Genomic DNA, 15,782 nt, shown 5'->3' with positions numbered 1-15,782 from the left:
ATAGTGATAGTCCCTGTTAAGAGGCCATTCCTCAGACTTACCCCAGACTTACTAAATCAATCTCTAAGGGGAACCCTAATAATATGCAATTTTAACAACCACCTCAGGTGATTTTTATGCATGCTCAGATTATACACTCACTGCTTCAGAATTTAAGGAAACTTGCCAAGAGGGTGTGAAGAATGTTGACACCTTGCATTAGGGAACAGTCTATATTTCTATTATAGAATAATTATTTTATTTAAATAAAAAGTATATAAACTAAAATCTTCTCTTCACTGAAACATCATTCAAAATCTTCCCATCAATTCAGGTAATTATTACCCCTTCCCATCACTAAAATAATATATCCTATAAATAACAAAAAATTATGATTAAGGTGGTAGGAATGAACATTTGATGTGTTTTAGGATTCCATCTGGTGACTTTATCTTCCTCTTCTGGGCCTCTCTCTGATATTCTTGATATTCTATGATATTTTGGCAAAATGCTGCTTCTCTCTTTCCTGGATGCATGGCCACTCAGCTGGTGACTACATTTCCCAACCTCATTTACAGCCACATGTGGCCATATGACCAAGTTTGAGCCAATGGAGTGTGATTGAAAGATGTATACAATTTCCAAATCATCCCTAACTTAAGTCAGGCTGGTCTCTCTGGAATTTGGCTTTTCTCACATTCTGTAAATTGCATCAAGGAAACGAGAAAGTGGCTTCAATCGTGCAGAAAAAGACCATGTCCAAAGAGATGGAATAACAAAATAGAAGGAACTTAGTTCTTGATTAACCCTAATGAGAAGAGATGTTCCACCAGCTTAGACAGGCTGGATTGTTACATGAAGGAAAAATTAGCTCCCAAATTATTTAAGCCACTAGATTTTAGCCTTCTCTTTGCTATAGCATCTCAGCCTTTACCCTAACAAACACTAAAAACTACCCTTAGCCAATTACCACTTAAAGCCACCCATTAAATCAGATTTCTGAATCCTTTAAGTCAGTGTCATATTTATCCTCCCTAATAGACACTATGTGTACATGGACCCTATAGAACACATAAGGGGACTATAAAAAAAATTCTAAGACATAAGCAAATGCAGAAGGTCACTATGCATGTAGGTAAAACCTAGATTTATGAGGTTAGTATGATTTATGAGGCAGCTCTGTCCCTATGACCTGTCTTTGTATCCCGTTGGAATATATTCCTTTCAAGCATCTCAACAAGGAGCACACTTTTTTCACTGTTTAAAAAAAGTATTTGGTTTCTTGTACAAAATATAAATTGATTTAAGGTGTTTAAGAAAGGATTTTCGGGTGTTGAAAGAGGTAAGTCATTGAGTAGACTCTTCAATTTGCTATCAAAAAAAAAAGGTATAAATTGAATGCTCTCAATTTAGTAAATAACACACATAAAAAAAGTGGTTCTGAGTTTTTACATATTTGACTTAAAACAATTGAACTTGTGCATTATATAAAGATGCCCTTAAACCATATTTCATGTCTTGAATTCAGACTTTCTTAAGACATCTGGAAAACCAACATTTCATACTGCTCATACTGCCTGCCCCAACACTGTATTTGATTTTGCCACATTCGACCCCAAAACAGACTCGAATATATAACTGAGTGCTGCCTGTAAATATATTTACACAGAAAAAATACATGAAAATGTCATTAGTGAGTTAGAGGACTACATTACCACTTACCCTGAGTTATGAGATTACAGACTATTTTTACGTTCCTCTCTTGTCTATTTCTGCATTTTCGAAACTATATATAATGAGCTTATAGTTTTATAATACAGAGGAAACAGATCTATAGGATCTCACTACTGTGGCAGGATTTCTCGTTCTCCTTCCGTATCTTCTCAGTTCCTACTGCACTGCCTCACACATCATATATGCTCAATAAATAAATGCAAGAGAAGGAAGAAAGGAAAAAAAAAACCAAAAAGGAAGAATGAAATGGAAAGGGAGAAATCTGCTAGGTACCATCTGTTTGCCCCTCCAGATTCACTCTCCACCCTCCTTTGAATCCGAAGACTGACCAGCATGAACTGCCTTGGTGAACTTATTCTCTGGTTTCCAGTTGGCTTTGGCCAAGGGGATGCATTGACAGATCAGAGGTGTGGAATAAATAGCTATTTATTCCCTGGGGCAGCTCCTGGCAGGTCACTGCAGGCTGCTGTCCCCCTCAACCAACCAGACCCAAGACCCTTCCCACACAGAGCACTGCCCCCTCTCTCCCTTCGGATCTTGGGGTGGCAATGTGCCTCACTTTAACTAGATGCAAGGGGCTGCACTCTCTTTTGCCCCGTTTTTACATCTTGTCCAGCCCTTTATAAATAGTCCCTTTATGAGATGCTCCTCAAAGTGTCCAAACTGGATGTACCATTTATGTATTGCCGAGACCCAGACTGATAAAGACTCTGTTGGTGACAAAAGAACCCAACAAGTTCTGTCCTCCAGGAACTAATCTTGAAGGATTCAGAAAAATGTTTTTAAAAACATCACCAAGTATTGCTCATTTCAAAGGTTTAAACAAGGGGCGCCTGGGTGGCTGTCGTTAAGCGTCTGCCTTTGGCTCAGGTCATGATCCCGGGGTCCTGGGATTGAGCCCCACGTCGGGTTCCCTGCTCAGCGGGGAGCCTGCTTCTCCCTCTCCCACTCTGCCTGCTTGTGTTCCTCTCTCGCTGTGTCTCTCTCTGTCAAATAAATAAATAAAATCCTAAAAAAAAAAAAAAGGTTTAAACAACAAAAAGATTATTCTCATTGAGGAACTCCAGTTTTACACCAAGATTTTGTAGTTATGAACTAGTTATTATGCTTTTTCTCTTGAAAAGATAAAAAATCTACATGCATAGTCCTTTCTTTCTTCATCCTTACAGTAACTTTAGAGATTTAACACCCTCTAAATACTCAATATTAATTGTTTAAAACATTCATAAATGAAGGATGCCTATTGTAGTATGAGAATGTTCTCAGAAATTAGTTATTCCTTTTCAAAGATCATTTTTCATCTATTTATCAATATGGTTTTTTTCCCGGGGCGCCTGGGTGGCTCAGTCGGTAAGCGTCTGCCTTCGGCTCAGGTCATGATCCCAGGGTCCTGGGATCGAGTCCCGCGTCGGGCTCCCTGCTCTGCAGGAAGCCTGCTTCTCCCTCTCCCACTCCCCTGCTTGTGTTCCTGCTCTCGCTGTGTCTCTGTCGAATAAATAAATAAAATTAAAAAAAAAAAAAAAAAAAGGTTTTTTTCCCTTGGCGTCCTTGAAGGTGAAAAAAATTTTTTAACCCAGAAAAGACAATGTGGGGCTATTTTAATACTTAAAATTAGTATTAATTTTATAAAAGTTGTAAATTCAAAAACCAGAGGTCTTGATCCGATTTACAAATCTTATTATTTTATTTCTACACCTAGCGAATTTTAACATCGACCTTTAAGTGGCCCTTTATTAATATTTGCTATTATTTACAAACTTAATTAAACTTCACTTGAATTTTCTAAATTTAATACATTCCTTTTATTTATGCTTGTAGCTGGCAGAACTTATTCAAATGTTTAGGACAGTAATGAATCTAATACAGTAAAATTGTAAAATTTTGTGAATCTTATGTTCTCTTAAACATTGCAATGCTCTTTACAAGCTTTATAACTCTAAAATTAAAAATTTAATTATACATTTTAAGTTGAAATCATGAGGATATCAGACCTTTTAATAAGCCAAATTACCTTAACTATTACAAGTACTTTAAATATAAAACATACACAAATCATACTCAAGTTAATGCAAAATAATTTCATTGGTTTTTAGCTCATTATTTCTGTATGTAAGGGTCAGTTGAGAGATTTACATCATCAAAGCAAATTGTAGCTGTTATCACAAGTAAATGGATTTAAACAGCCCAAACAAACAAGATTATCTGCTTAGTGGCTGATATTGAACCAAAAAGCTTTGACTAAGGCACCTCTGGAGCAACCAACATCTAGAGCAGTTTTTCTTGCAACACTGAGGCTGCCTGAGCCTTATTTTACGGGGTGGTCTCAACAGCCCCAGTCCTCGGATTCAGGTTATATGTTACCTAATACTTAAGATTGGGTTCAGTTAATTTATTTACTCCTTGATTCTATTCTTAATTCTTTTCATATTTTTCCTTTTGGTAGACACAATTCTTATAGATATTTTAATGATACCAGTTATGCTGTGCATATCTTTTTTTTTTTTTTTTTCTGTCATGCTAATGATAAGCGTCTCTTACCTCACTGCCACTCTTCTTTAGGTAGCCATATGATAGCAACGGCCTGGGTGAAGGATTTGTTTCATAGTAAGCACTTTAACGTTTCCCTGCCCTCTTGGGCCCTGCTCCTGGATTGTATGACTTAGCCTGTGAAGGACTGGTCCTACATGACTTGTGCTGAGTGGGTCTGGGCTGAGAAGGCTTAGATTGGGAGGCCTGGGGTGGGCATGGCTTGGGCTGAGTGGGTCTGGGCTGAGAAGGCTTAGATTGGGAGCCCTGGGGTGGGCATGGCTTGGGCTGAGTGGGTCTGGGTGGAGAGGGTTTAGCTTGGGAGGGCTGGGGTTGAGTGGGTTTGGGTGGGAAGGGTTTAGCTTGGGAGGGCCAGGGCTGAGTGGGTTTTGTGTGAGTGGGTTTGGGTTGAGAGGGCACAGGTTGGGATTGCTTGAACTGGGATGGCTTGGGCTGGTTGGATGTGAATTGGGAGCTGGGTAAACATTTGCTATTGGGCCTGGGATAGGATCCCATTTGGAAAGCTGGATTTGAAGGCCCATCCTGTGTCTTCAGTTTGGCTCCTTGCTGAGAAGCAGGTCTTACAGGTTTTTGTATGGCTCCTGCTGGTTGAAAGGCCTGGGGGTAAAGACCTTCAATATGGGATATTGTTTTCATAGGCTTCCCAGTTGCCCTAGTTGGCTGTGTTCTCTGGGTATAGGCTTGCTTAGGCTGTGGCTTCCCAGCTGTTCCTGCTGGCTGCAAACTCAGGGACTGGAAGTGACCTAAGTGGGAGACCACTTCCCCAGATCTTTCAAGAGCTCCTGTTGTCTGTGGTCTCTCAGGCCAGGCCTGTACATGATGAGATTTAGGTCTTGGTGGTCTCCCAAATGTTTTATCCATGTGATGTCCCCAAGCAGTTCTTGGAAATTTCATAAATCTTTCAGGTGAATAAAATCTCTGGGGTTGGAAGTCCTGAAACCTAAAACTTTTACCTCGACCATAGTCCCTTGTTTTCTGAAAGGGCCAGGGACGGAACCACTTAGACCTCTGCTCTGACCAAAAATAGGAGCCCATAACCCAGGGGGCTTTCAAAGAAACATGGTTAAAGTCACCTCCAATTCTGGTTGGTAAAGGACAGGAGTTTTCCAATACTGGGGTGTGGTGGAAATTCTGAAGATTCCAGCTAGCCCCAGGTTCTCTTACAGGCGTCTCAGCTGGGCTTTCAGATGAGCTTTCTGGCTGACTGTATCTTTGTTGTCTCTCATCTTTAGCTGTTCCAGCCAGGTTTTCACTAGGGGAACTGTGAATTCCCTGAACGTTCTCAAAGTCTTGGTCTACCTGGATTCCCAACTCCCTGGCCAGGGAGCCCATGTCCTCCATGGACACACATCTGAGTGAAGAGGACATCACTTCCTGCAGAGCTGCTTGAAGACCCTCCATATTCTTCCCTTTCTCCCCAGCTTCCTCCCCCTCCCAAAACAGTAGCTGTGATAGCTTCAACTTTAGAATCCTCTGGAAAAGCTGAGCCTCTTCACTCTCCTGGGCCTGGGGACTGAGGACAAAGTAGAATCTTTCAGTGGCAGCTTCTCCTAAAAACATTAGCAAGTCCCACTCTTTCTCACCTATGTAGTCAGTGAAAAAAAATACAGCTGAGGAAACTTCCACCAAAAAACCAAATTGTGTCCAAAAACTTTCTAAGTCTCCACGGAGGTTGGCCAGAGCAACAGGTTTTTGGAAAAAACTAGGGTTTTCCTTTACACTATCGCTCTCAGGAAAATGCCACATTATCTCAACCAGGCCATCGGAGATTTGCCGGGGAAGCACTGGGACAGTAAAATCCTGATGGAGAAAGATTTTGTGTGATTGTCCTGGTTGGGCAGGACCAAGCAGTCTGTTAAGGATTCTGGACTTGGAGAAGCTACAGTATCCTAGGCGCACAAAAGAGATGATAGGCATCTTCGGAAACGTTTCTGTGTCCCCTGTAGGCCCTCCTGAAGACTGTGTTGACCACTGTTTCACAATGTCCTTCATGGCCCCTAGCATTAAGATACTTTTGTTGTTTTCTGCATCTGGCAGGAGCAGGGGAAGAGCAAACCGGCACTGATACATGTTTGACATGACTTCACGCTGCAACGAGCTGTCTGAACAGAGCATAGAGGCACAAAGAACATCAAAGGGATGAATGGTTTGTATGTCCCTGATTTCCAAATTCTCTACTCCAGTCAGCAATTCCTCTTTGCCATCCTCACCCAGAGCCTTGTGTCTGAGGATTGTATCTCTGGCTGTCACATCCAGAGCTTGAACTTTCATCAGGAAATTCCATGCTAAATCTCCTGGAGTCTCAGGGGTCCACATACATCCTCGATCTAAGGAGAATTGTTTGACAACATCTGGCAGAAGCTTTCTGCTCCTATCCATGTTCAAACATGACAGGACATCTTTAAACATGTTTTTTCTTTCTGTAAGGAAGAAGATACTCAGTGAATGTCACATTCAGAGTCTAAGCTTCCTTCATGGAGTTTTAAAATTAAATAAGTAATTGACATTTTCATTATGAAAAGATGGAACACAAATAAAGTGAAATTGCCCTTTTTCCACTCTGCCAATTCCACTTTTCTTCTAAGAGATGTCAACATGTTACGAATGTTTGCTTCCTATCCTTATTACGTGCAAGTACATAAGTATGCATGCATATAGAGAAATATACCTTTTGGTTTAGTGGATGCTATTTTATTTTTACATAAATGATATTATACTAAACAAATGATTCTTCAACTTCTTTTCACTTAATGGTATTCTTTGCAAATTCTTCCAAATCGGTTTATACAGAGATTGACTTAATTCATTTTAGCTAATCCATCATATTTCATGATTTAGATGGACCATTACTTATTTAACCATTGTCTACTGATGATCATTTAGATTTTTCAATTTTTTGACTAATGTTTATATGCAGCAATGAAAAACATTGTTAATGCTTCATGATATACATGTGTGAGGAATTTTCTAGGTTGATACTGTTTTCTTTCTTAAATGTATCTCTTGCTAAAGTTTGGAGAAATGGAAGATTTTATTTCCATTAAACATTTCTTAGAATTTATGTGTTGTACCTAATTTCTCCTGATCTCCCATTTTCTAATATACCTCCTAACCACTTCTTGGGAATACAGAAATAGTGCTTAGTAGAGAAAGAAGACCAGAGAGCATTTTCTACTTCTGGTAGATGGCAAACTAGCATAAGATTCTTGGGTCCCCTATAAAAATAACCTGGAAGAGGGGTGCCTGGGTGGCTCAGTCAGTTAAGCATCTGACTCTTGATTTCAGCTCAGGTCACGATCTCAGGGTTGTGGGATCGAGCCCTGTGTTGGGCTCTGCACTCAGCAGGGAGTCTACTTGAGATTCTCTCTCTCCCTCTCCCTCTGCTCCTCATCCTGCTCTCTCTCTCTCTTTCTCAAATAAATATATCTTTAAAAAAAAAAAAAAAAACCTGGAAGAAACAACAGAATTGAGCAAAAAGTATGGATTTTAAGAATTAACAAAGGTAACTCTAAGAAATCCTTGGGCAGTCTAAAAGTTGCTTGAATTAGAATATGTTTTGGGGTAAGAAGGTGAGGGAAGAGTTGAGGCTAGCAAAATGGATTCCCAGAGGAGGCAGTGAGAGGATAGGTTGCAGGAAAGCTTTTAGGTCCTGTTCTTGCCTATCACCTATTTTGTCTTTGGACAACAACCCACTATTTCTTCAGCACAAAAACCAGGACTCACACAGGCCAGGCCAAATGTCTACTCTTGACAAGGTAATAACAGGGTTACTATGGAGCTCATCTGGGATACCACCAAGAAGCAACAGAGTAAATCTTATACACAGCAACAATGATACAATCAATAAGCACAGAGCTGGATACAAAGAAAAAGAAAAAGTTAAGAAGCAATAATATCTAGAACCCAATACATTTTCATAAATTTAAAATTCATGAAAACAGCCCAGCTAAGGCAAAAAGAAATGATCAGAGATTTTAGCTGCCAACCACTGAAAGGAGAATTTCAAATTTGAGTCCAGTTAGGTTAATTGGAAACTAAAACAGATTAGAAAAACAAAAAAACCAAAAAAATAAGTCTCTTTGGAGATATTTAACAATCTAGAAGGGCACCTGGGTGGTTCAGTCAGTTAAGCACCTGTCTTGGGCTCAGGTCATGATCTCAGGGTCCTGGGATTGAGCCCTGCATTGGGTTCCCTGCTCCACAGGGAGCCTGCTTCACCCCCTCCCTCTGTCTGCTGCCCCCCCTGCTTGTGCACGCTCTCTCTCTCTCTGTCAAATGAATAAATAAAACCTTAAAAAAAACCAAAAACTTTAGTCTTAGAAAGAGACTTGTAGTCTCAGAGAGGAGGGAGCAACTGGGACAGAAAAAAATATTTGGCTAAATAGTGGCTGAAGATTTTCCAAATTTGGTTTAAAAAAAAGTTTTACAGATTCACAAAACTCTCTAAACCCTAACGAGGATAAAAACAAAATGGCTAAAAAAAAATTTAAGAAAAAAATCTTGAAATCACCCAGAATAAAAATGACACTTATAGGAAACAATGAAAAGACAAAACAAAACAAAACAAAACAAAACTGCAGGCTTAGCATCAGAAACAATGGAAGCCAAAAGACAAAGGAATGGCATCCATAAAGTGCTGAAGGCAGAAAAATTGCCAATCTCTAATTCTATACCTAGCAAAAATATCATTCTGGAATGAAAGCAAAATAGACATTTTTCAATAAACAAAACCTAAGAAAATTTCCCACCAGCAGACCTGCACTAAAAGAAATAATAAATAAAATTCTTCAGACTAAAGGGAAATAACATCACATTAAAACTTAGACCTTCAGGGGCGCCTGGGTGGCTCAGTCGTTAAGCGTCTGCCTTCAGCTCAGGTCATGATCCCAGGGTCCTGGGATCGAGCCCCGCATCGGGCTCCCTGCTCGGCGGGAAGCCTGCTTCTCTCTCTCCCACTTACCCTGCTTGTGTTCCCTCTCTGGCTGTCTCTCCCTGTCAAATAAATAAATAAAATTTAATAAATAAATAAATAAATAAATAAATAAAATCTTTGAAAAAAAAAAACTTAGACCTTCAGGAAGAGGGAAAGGGCGCAGGAAATGGTAAATCTATGGGTTCCTCCCACTGGATGAACTCAACTATAAGCTGGAAGGGAAGGGAGTAGATTGATACAGTCTAGATACAAGCTGACCTTATACAGTACAGAGCACATAGAGCAACACCATAGCCTTCCTGAGACTTAGATTCGATACTGATATTTTTTTGTCATGAAATTTAACATAACAAAAAGCATGACGACTCTTCTCCTTTGAATCAGATTAATTTGGATTTTTTTTCAGTTCCTAGCTACATAGATAAATAAATATTACAGAGGAAAGAGACAGGATAGCCACATGCCTCCAGTCAACTAGAGTGGATTGGTTAGCTATTAGAATTACATTGCAAGTCATAACTACATTATTACTGAAACTTTTCTTTTCTTTCTTTTTTTTTTTTAAAGATTTTTTAATTTATTTGACAGAGAGAGACACAGTGAGAGAGGGAACACCAGCAGGGGGAGTCGGAGAGGGAGAAGCAGGCTCCCCTCTGAGCAGGGAGCCTGATGCGGGGCTCGATCCCAGGACCCTGAGATCATGACCTGAGCCAAAGGCAGACGCTTAAAGACTGAGCCACCCAGGTGCCCCTTACTGAAACTTTTCTTGACCTGTTTTCCTAAAGGTGTTAGATTGGTTGCAAAAATTAGCCCCAATTAATGGCTTTCTGGATATATTTTGGCTTTCTGCAATATTACTTTGTAAGAAGAAGATGTGGTATATATATACAATGGAATATTATGCAGCCATCAAAAGGAATGAAATCTTGCCATTTGCAACGACGTGGCTGGAACTGGAGGGTATTATGCTGAGCGAAAAAGTCAATGAGAGAAAGACATGTATCATGTGACCTCACTGACATGAGGAATTCTTAATCTCAGGAAACAAACTGAGGGTTGCTGGAGTAGTAGGGGTGGAAGGGATGGGGTGGCTGGGTGATAGACATTGGGGAGGGTATGTGCTATGGTAAGCACTGTGAATTGTGTAAGACTGTTGAATCACAGACCTGTACCTCTGAAACAAATAATACATTATATGTTGAACAAAAGAAAAAAGAAGAAGATAGCAGGAAGGGAAAAATAAAGGGGGGGAAATCAGAGGGGGAGACAAACCATGAGAGACTATGGACTCTGAGAAACAAACTGAGGGTTCTAGAGGGGAGGGGGTGGGGGTATGGGTTAGCCTGGTGATGGGTATTAAAGAGGGCACGTACTGCATGGAGCACTGGGTGTTATGGACAAACAATGAATCATGGAACACTACATCAAAAACTAATGATGTAATGTATGGTGATTAACATAACATAATAAAAAAAAAAGGACATCAGCAAAAAAAAAAAAAAGAAACAAAACAAATGAAAAAAAGGGGGAAAAAAAGAGAGAGAGAGAGGGAAAAAGACAAACCAAGAAACAGACTTTTAACTATAGAGAACAAACTGATGGTTACCAGAGGGGAGGTGGGTGAGGGATGGGTGAAATAGGGGATGGGGATTAAAGAGCACACTTATCATGATGAGCACTGGATGTTGTATGGAAGTGCTGAGTCACTATATTGCATACCTGAAACTAGTATAACACTGTATGTTAACTATACTGGAAGTAAAATAAAAAACTTCATAAAAAAAAAAAAAAGTGGTATGTAATTTTCCCCAGTCCTTTAATTTGCACTGTCTTTGTGATATACTTTGACCAAAAGAATGTGGCAGAGTGATGGTGTAATGGGTTGAATTATGTCTACTCCCCAGTCCCCTGCAAAAAAAAAAAAAAGTTGTGTTGAAGTCCCCAGTACCTCAGTATGTGGCCTTATCTGTAAATAAAATCTTCACAGAGGTCAAGTTAAAATGAGGGCACTAGGGTTGGCCCCGTCCAATATGACTGGTATCCCTACAAAAAGGGGAAATTTGAAAACAGAGACATGCACAGAGGGAAAATGATTTGAAGACACAGAGAGAAGATGGTCATCTACAAGCCAGGGAATAACTGAGGCTACGAGAAACTAGGGAGAGAAGACTGGAACAGCTCCTTCCCCAATGCCTGCAGAGATGGTATGACCCTGCTAACACCTTGGTTTCAGACCTCTGGCCTCCATAACCATGAGACAATAAATTTCCCATTGTTCTAAGCCACCCTTTGTAGTACTTTGGTGAGCCCTAGGAAACTAATACAGATGGCATGATAGTTCTGAGTCTAAGCCTCCTCTGCTCTCTGTCTCTCTTTCTCTCTCCCTCTCTCTCACCTTCTCTCTCTTATACTCCTCTGTCCTCACCATAAGAATATGCCCCATCTAGAATAAGTCTGAGAATAAGTCCGGACTAGCCAGCCAGGAGATGACAGACTAGTCCATAGCCAGCTGACCACAGACACTTGAATAAACCCAGGAAAGACCAGAAGAACTGCCTAGCCACCAACAGAGACTCTTACCGTTTTGATAAGCTTTGTTATGCAGCACTACTGTTGCAGTAAATAACTGATACAGAAAACAAGATCACACAAACCAAACAGTAACATGTAAGAAACACATCATATTAGAATGTTACCTATGGAGGAATGGAGAATGAAGAAAAAATGGAATAAGCAGACAAAAGGGTTTTGTTTTGTTTTGTTTTGTTTTTTGCAGAATAGTGATACTATGCAATGAATAATTAAGTCAACACTACACAAAAAGTGAAATATGTAAATAAATAAAAATTAATAATGAGGCCTAAAAATAATTATGGACTGGAGAGGTATGGGGGTGGGACAAGATTTGTGTTGTGGGTTAAATTATGTACCCCTCAAATTCATATGTTGAAATCCTAACCCCCAGTAGCTCAGGATGTGACATTATTTGGAAGTAGGGTCACTGCAGATATAATTAGTTAAGATGAGGTCATTAGGGTGGGCCCTAATGCAATATGACTAATGTCCTTACAAAAGGGGGAAATTTGGACCTAGAGGAACGCACTCAGGGAGACAACTGGTGAAGATGAAGGCAGATGAGAAGGATATTTTTACAAGCCAAAGAATGCCAAAGATTTCCAGCAAACCACCAGAAACTAGGAACAGATTCTCCTTTACAGCCTTCAGAAGTAACCAACCTTATAGACACCTTGATTTCTGCCTTCTAGCCTCCAAACTGAGATAGTAATAAATTTCTGTTGTTTATTGTTTAAGGTCCCCCATTTGTGGTACTTGACTAAAGCAGCCCTAGCAAACTAATACAAGGTGTGATGAGGAGGACATTACTCCTCTCCTACCTAGAACTGGATGATGAATCCCCAGGATTTGAACTGAATGGGAGATGATAGTTACCTTTCCCCTCCTCTACTCAGAACTTGGTGATATTTGGTGATATTTATTTTCATAAACAATATCTCTCCAAATGAAACATTTCTCAGTTTTCTAATTTTCATTGAGAAATATTCCAATTAAAGATACTTATATAATTTCCCTTACCACGATGGCAATTTATGACTAGATCAAACCAAGTAACAATATTTTGGGATCTTATCCATTCATCACAGGCTCCTGTCTGATTTTCACTTCAGTAGTTAGGCCCATAACCTCCATATCCCATTGGTCACAAAGGCACTAAAATGACTTAATTTGAGCATTACAAGGTAACACCTAAAATTAGTGGTTAGCAACTTCTTATATGTATCATGGGTGACTGCAGAAATCTATAAGCTGACAATCAGTATTTATTTTTGCTTATACTGTCCACCATTGTGTAGGTCCTGGGTCTTCCTCTCTGTCAACACCCACCTCTAAGGAAATTCCAGGCTAGGGAGGCATAAAGAATCTCTGAGTAGCTGCTTTTCTGCTGACATCTGGTGCCCTTCCTCACCCCTTCTCCCCGTTAGGGCATGGAAACCTAAAAATAAATTGTTCCCATACCTTCAATCCTTTTCTCCTCCTCCAATGACATGCCAGTTTCTGAATCCTCATAGCTCTGTTCTTCATCAGAGAAGTGCGTGGTTTCTGAAAATGCAGAACCCTCTTCACCATCATAAACACTGTGTTCTGAGTCATTATAATTCTCTTCTTCCACAGCAGGCTCTGCATCTTCAGAGTATCCAAGAGATTCTAGATATTCCTCTTTTCCTAAGTACAGAGAATCATCTGGCTCCTCGTATCTCTGTCCATCCTGTAAATATGCAATAGTTGCTGGAATTTCATATTCAGTGTTCTCAAATGAAGGTGGCAATATGACTTTGGGTGTGTTGTATTCCTTCTCATTTTCCCTGGGGGTCCAAGCAGTTTCTTTATGACTAGTTTTCTTGTCCCCGAAGGATTCAGAGGTTCCCATATCCAGGTGTTCTTTCTCTGTGAAGGACACTGTGATCTCAGGATTCTCAGGCTGTTTCTCTCCAGAGGAAAAAACATCTTCTGAATTCTTGCTTACCCTTATAGGCTGAGGAGGTCCTATATTCTCATGCTTTAAAAATTCTGAAAAGAACAAGAAAGGGGGGGACAGTTGTTTCATTTTTCCAAATTAACAAAAAGAAATTTTATAATACCTTGAGTTTCCAAGACCTCAAAGCATCATCTCTCTTCTTTATTTCAAAACTGGAGGATAGGAATACCTAGCATTTCCCACACAAATAACAAGTCAACTGTCATTCTTTCTCTCACTGGAAAAAAATCAGATCACATTCCTACCTTGCTCAAAAGTTTGAGTTCTTCTTAGCAAACTCTAAGAGTACATGAGTAAAACAGAAAATGTGAATCCTATAAATAGTGCTTACTTGTGGTTTTACTGTGACCCAAAACCAACTCAGATTTCCTAGGGCCATTGCTAATGAAATCTGATCCTAATAATTTCTAATCAGGAAGCAAATAGCTCGAATTTGGAATAGTAAGTCCTAGAAATAATAGTATCTATTTCTCTAAGCACATGGGTCTTGTCCTGCATTAGAGATCATTTGCATTAACCTTTTTATCTGAGCCTCTACCTCTCTAATATCTCTTAAAATGATTTTCAATATTTTTTAGAATTTTAGAAAAAGGAGCTGCACCTGCCTCTAGTGATAATCTACAGAATTGCTAAATCCATTCTGGAAGAATTACTCCTTCATCTGCCGAGCACTATCTTTAAACATTGGAGAATTAGCATTTGAATTGCTCCAGAAAAGTAGGCTTCTGCTGGCATTCTTATCACAGAAAAAAAATGAAGTTACTGATCCACCATGTATGTGTGCTAAAAATCATTTTTCTGATATTTCCAAAATCGTTATACTAAGTGAAAGAGGCAGCTTTGGTCTTGGGGTTGTTAAATATCCATGAATTTACTTATTGAATAGTAAGCAGTTTATACTAGCACTAAAAAAAAAAAAAAAAAAAAAACCTTCAAGTTTTGGATACAGTTTCAACAAAAAATCATCAATCCCCTAAACCAATAAGATACATTGTTCCCTGCTTTTAAGATCCTGGACACTTTTACCCTCTATCACATTTCAGTGAAAACTATCTCTGGGAGATAGACCAATGAAAACAAAAGGCAATCATTTTCTTTTTTCAGGAAATCTGCCTTGTCTCTCTCACCCCCCAAAAAGTATAGAAATCCAACTTACCATGCCGTAAGCCCCAAATGGTAGCTGACTCTGGAAAAGTACTAAGTAAACACTTGAGAAAATGCTGACAGCTCACCTCTCCCTTTTTCTGTACCAAAATTAACAGCTTTCGACTTTTCTTCAGGGGATCTGTAATTTTCTCCAGAGTCTCATACTCTTCCTCAGAAACCAGCCTCCGAGAGGTTAATGTATCTAAGACAGAATCAGGATCTTCTTGGAGGATTTCAAGTAACTTTTTTCGTTCTCTTTCTATGATCTCTGAAGGAACACTCCCCGCAGCCATTGTTCTTCTGTCCTCTAGACCAGGAAGTGGATTACGAAACCATTCCAATAGTAAATAAATACAAGTTTAAAAAAAAATGGCAAAGAATAATTCTATTTGGCAAAGATTAAACAGGTCAAAGATGCCCGGCACTGGAGACAGTGGGTACAAACAAGGCAAGACAGTGTGGAAATCTAGCCCTGAGCCCACCCAGGCCTGGCTCCGTATAGACTATCTATCTTCCCCCTTTTTTTTTTTAATCATGTTATGTTAGTCACTGTACAATACGTCATTAGTTTTTGATGTAGTGTTCCACGCTTCATTGTTTTCGTATAACACCCAGTGCTCCATGCAGTACGTGTCCTCCTTAATACCCATCACCGGGCTAGCCCATCCCCCCACCCCCCTCCCCTCTAGAACCCTCAGTTTGTTTCTCAGAGTCCATAGTCTCTCATGGTTCGTCTCCCCTTCGATTCCACTCCCAACCCCCAACCCCCCGCTTCATTTTTCCCTTCCGTAGCATGGCGGACATTAGATTATCTACTCTTTTGATGACTTGAGTCCATCTCATCTTGACTCAGCCCCAGGGTCAATTGCTCCGAGAAGTCTCTCTTGA

The 15,782-nt window shown here is 39.8% G+C and overlaps 1 protein-coding gene across 4 annotated transcripts; it reads right to left on the bottom strand.

The window, feature by feature from the left end:
* Window positions 1–215: 215 nt before the first annotated feature.
* Window positions 216–15,409, bottom strand: CARD6 (caspase recruitment domain family member 6). 4 transcript variants are annotated; one of them, XR_013445538.1, is made up of 4 exons: window positions 14,905–15,409; window positions 13,229–13,780; window positions 4,252–6,680; window positions 216–3,198 (listed from the first exon to the last, which is right to left on the bottom strand). XR_013445538.1 is itself a non-coding variant. In XM_036068461.2 (3 exons), exons 1-3 carry the CDS (start codon window positions 15,185–15,187, stop codon window positions 4,327–4,329), a joined length of 3,189 nt encoding a protein of 1,062 aa, XP_035924354.2. In that variant the 5' UTR covers window positions 15,188–15,409; the 3' UTR covers window positions 4,157–4,326. The 4 variants fall into 4 exon arrangements, 3 of the variants coding, with proteins under 3 accessions (XP_035924354.2, XP_035924355.2, XP_077922804.1); XM_036068461.2 differs by lacking the exon at window positions 216–3,198 and having other exon boundaries at window positions 4,157–6,680; XM_036068462.2 differs by lacking the exon at window positions 216–3,198 and having other exon boundaries at window positions 4,157–6,680; window positions 14,981–15,103.
* Window positions 15,410–15,782: the final 373 nt, after the last annotated feature.

The sequence above is a fragment of the Halichoerus grypus genome, chromosome 2, assembly GCF_964656455.1.
Source record: "Halichoerus grypus chromosome 2, mHalGry1.hap1.1, whole genome shotgun sequence".
NCBI classification, from domain to species: Eukaryota; Metazoa; Chordata; class Mammalia; order Carnivora; family Phocidae; genus Halichoerus; species Halichoerus grypus.
The sequence above is the reverse complement of the archived record's forward strand: the minus strand, read 5'-3'. Positions and strand labels throughout refer to the sequence as shown.

Coding starts and splice junctions, on each gene's coding strand:
- CARD6 (XM_036068461.2), bottom strand. CDS start 15,187: ATGGCTGCGGGGAGTGTTCCTTCAGAGATCATAGAAAGAGAACGAAAA. Junction 13,781..14,904: donor CATTTGGGGCTTACGGCATG/GTAAGTTGGATT, acceptor TGTTCTTTTCAG/AATTTTTAAAGCATGAGAAT. Junction 6,681..13,228: donor GGAGGAGAAAAGGATTGAAG/GTATGGGAACAA, acceptor TCTTCCTTACAG/AAAGAAAAAACATGTTTAAA.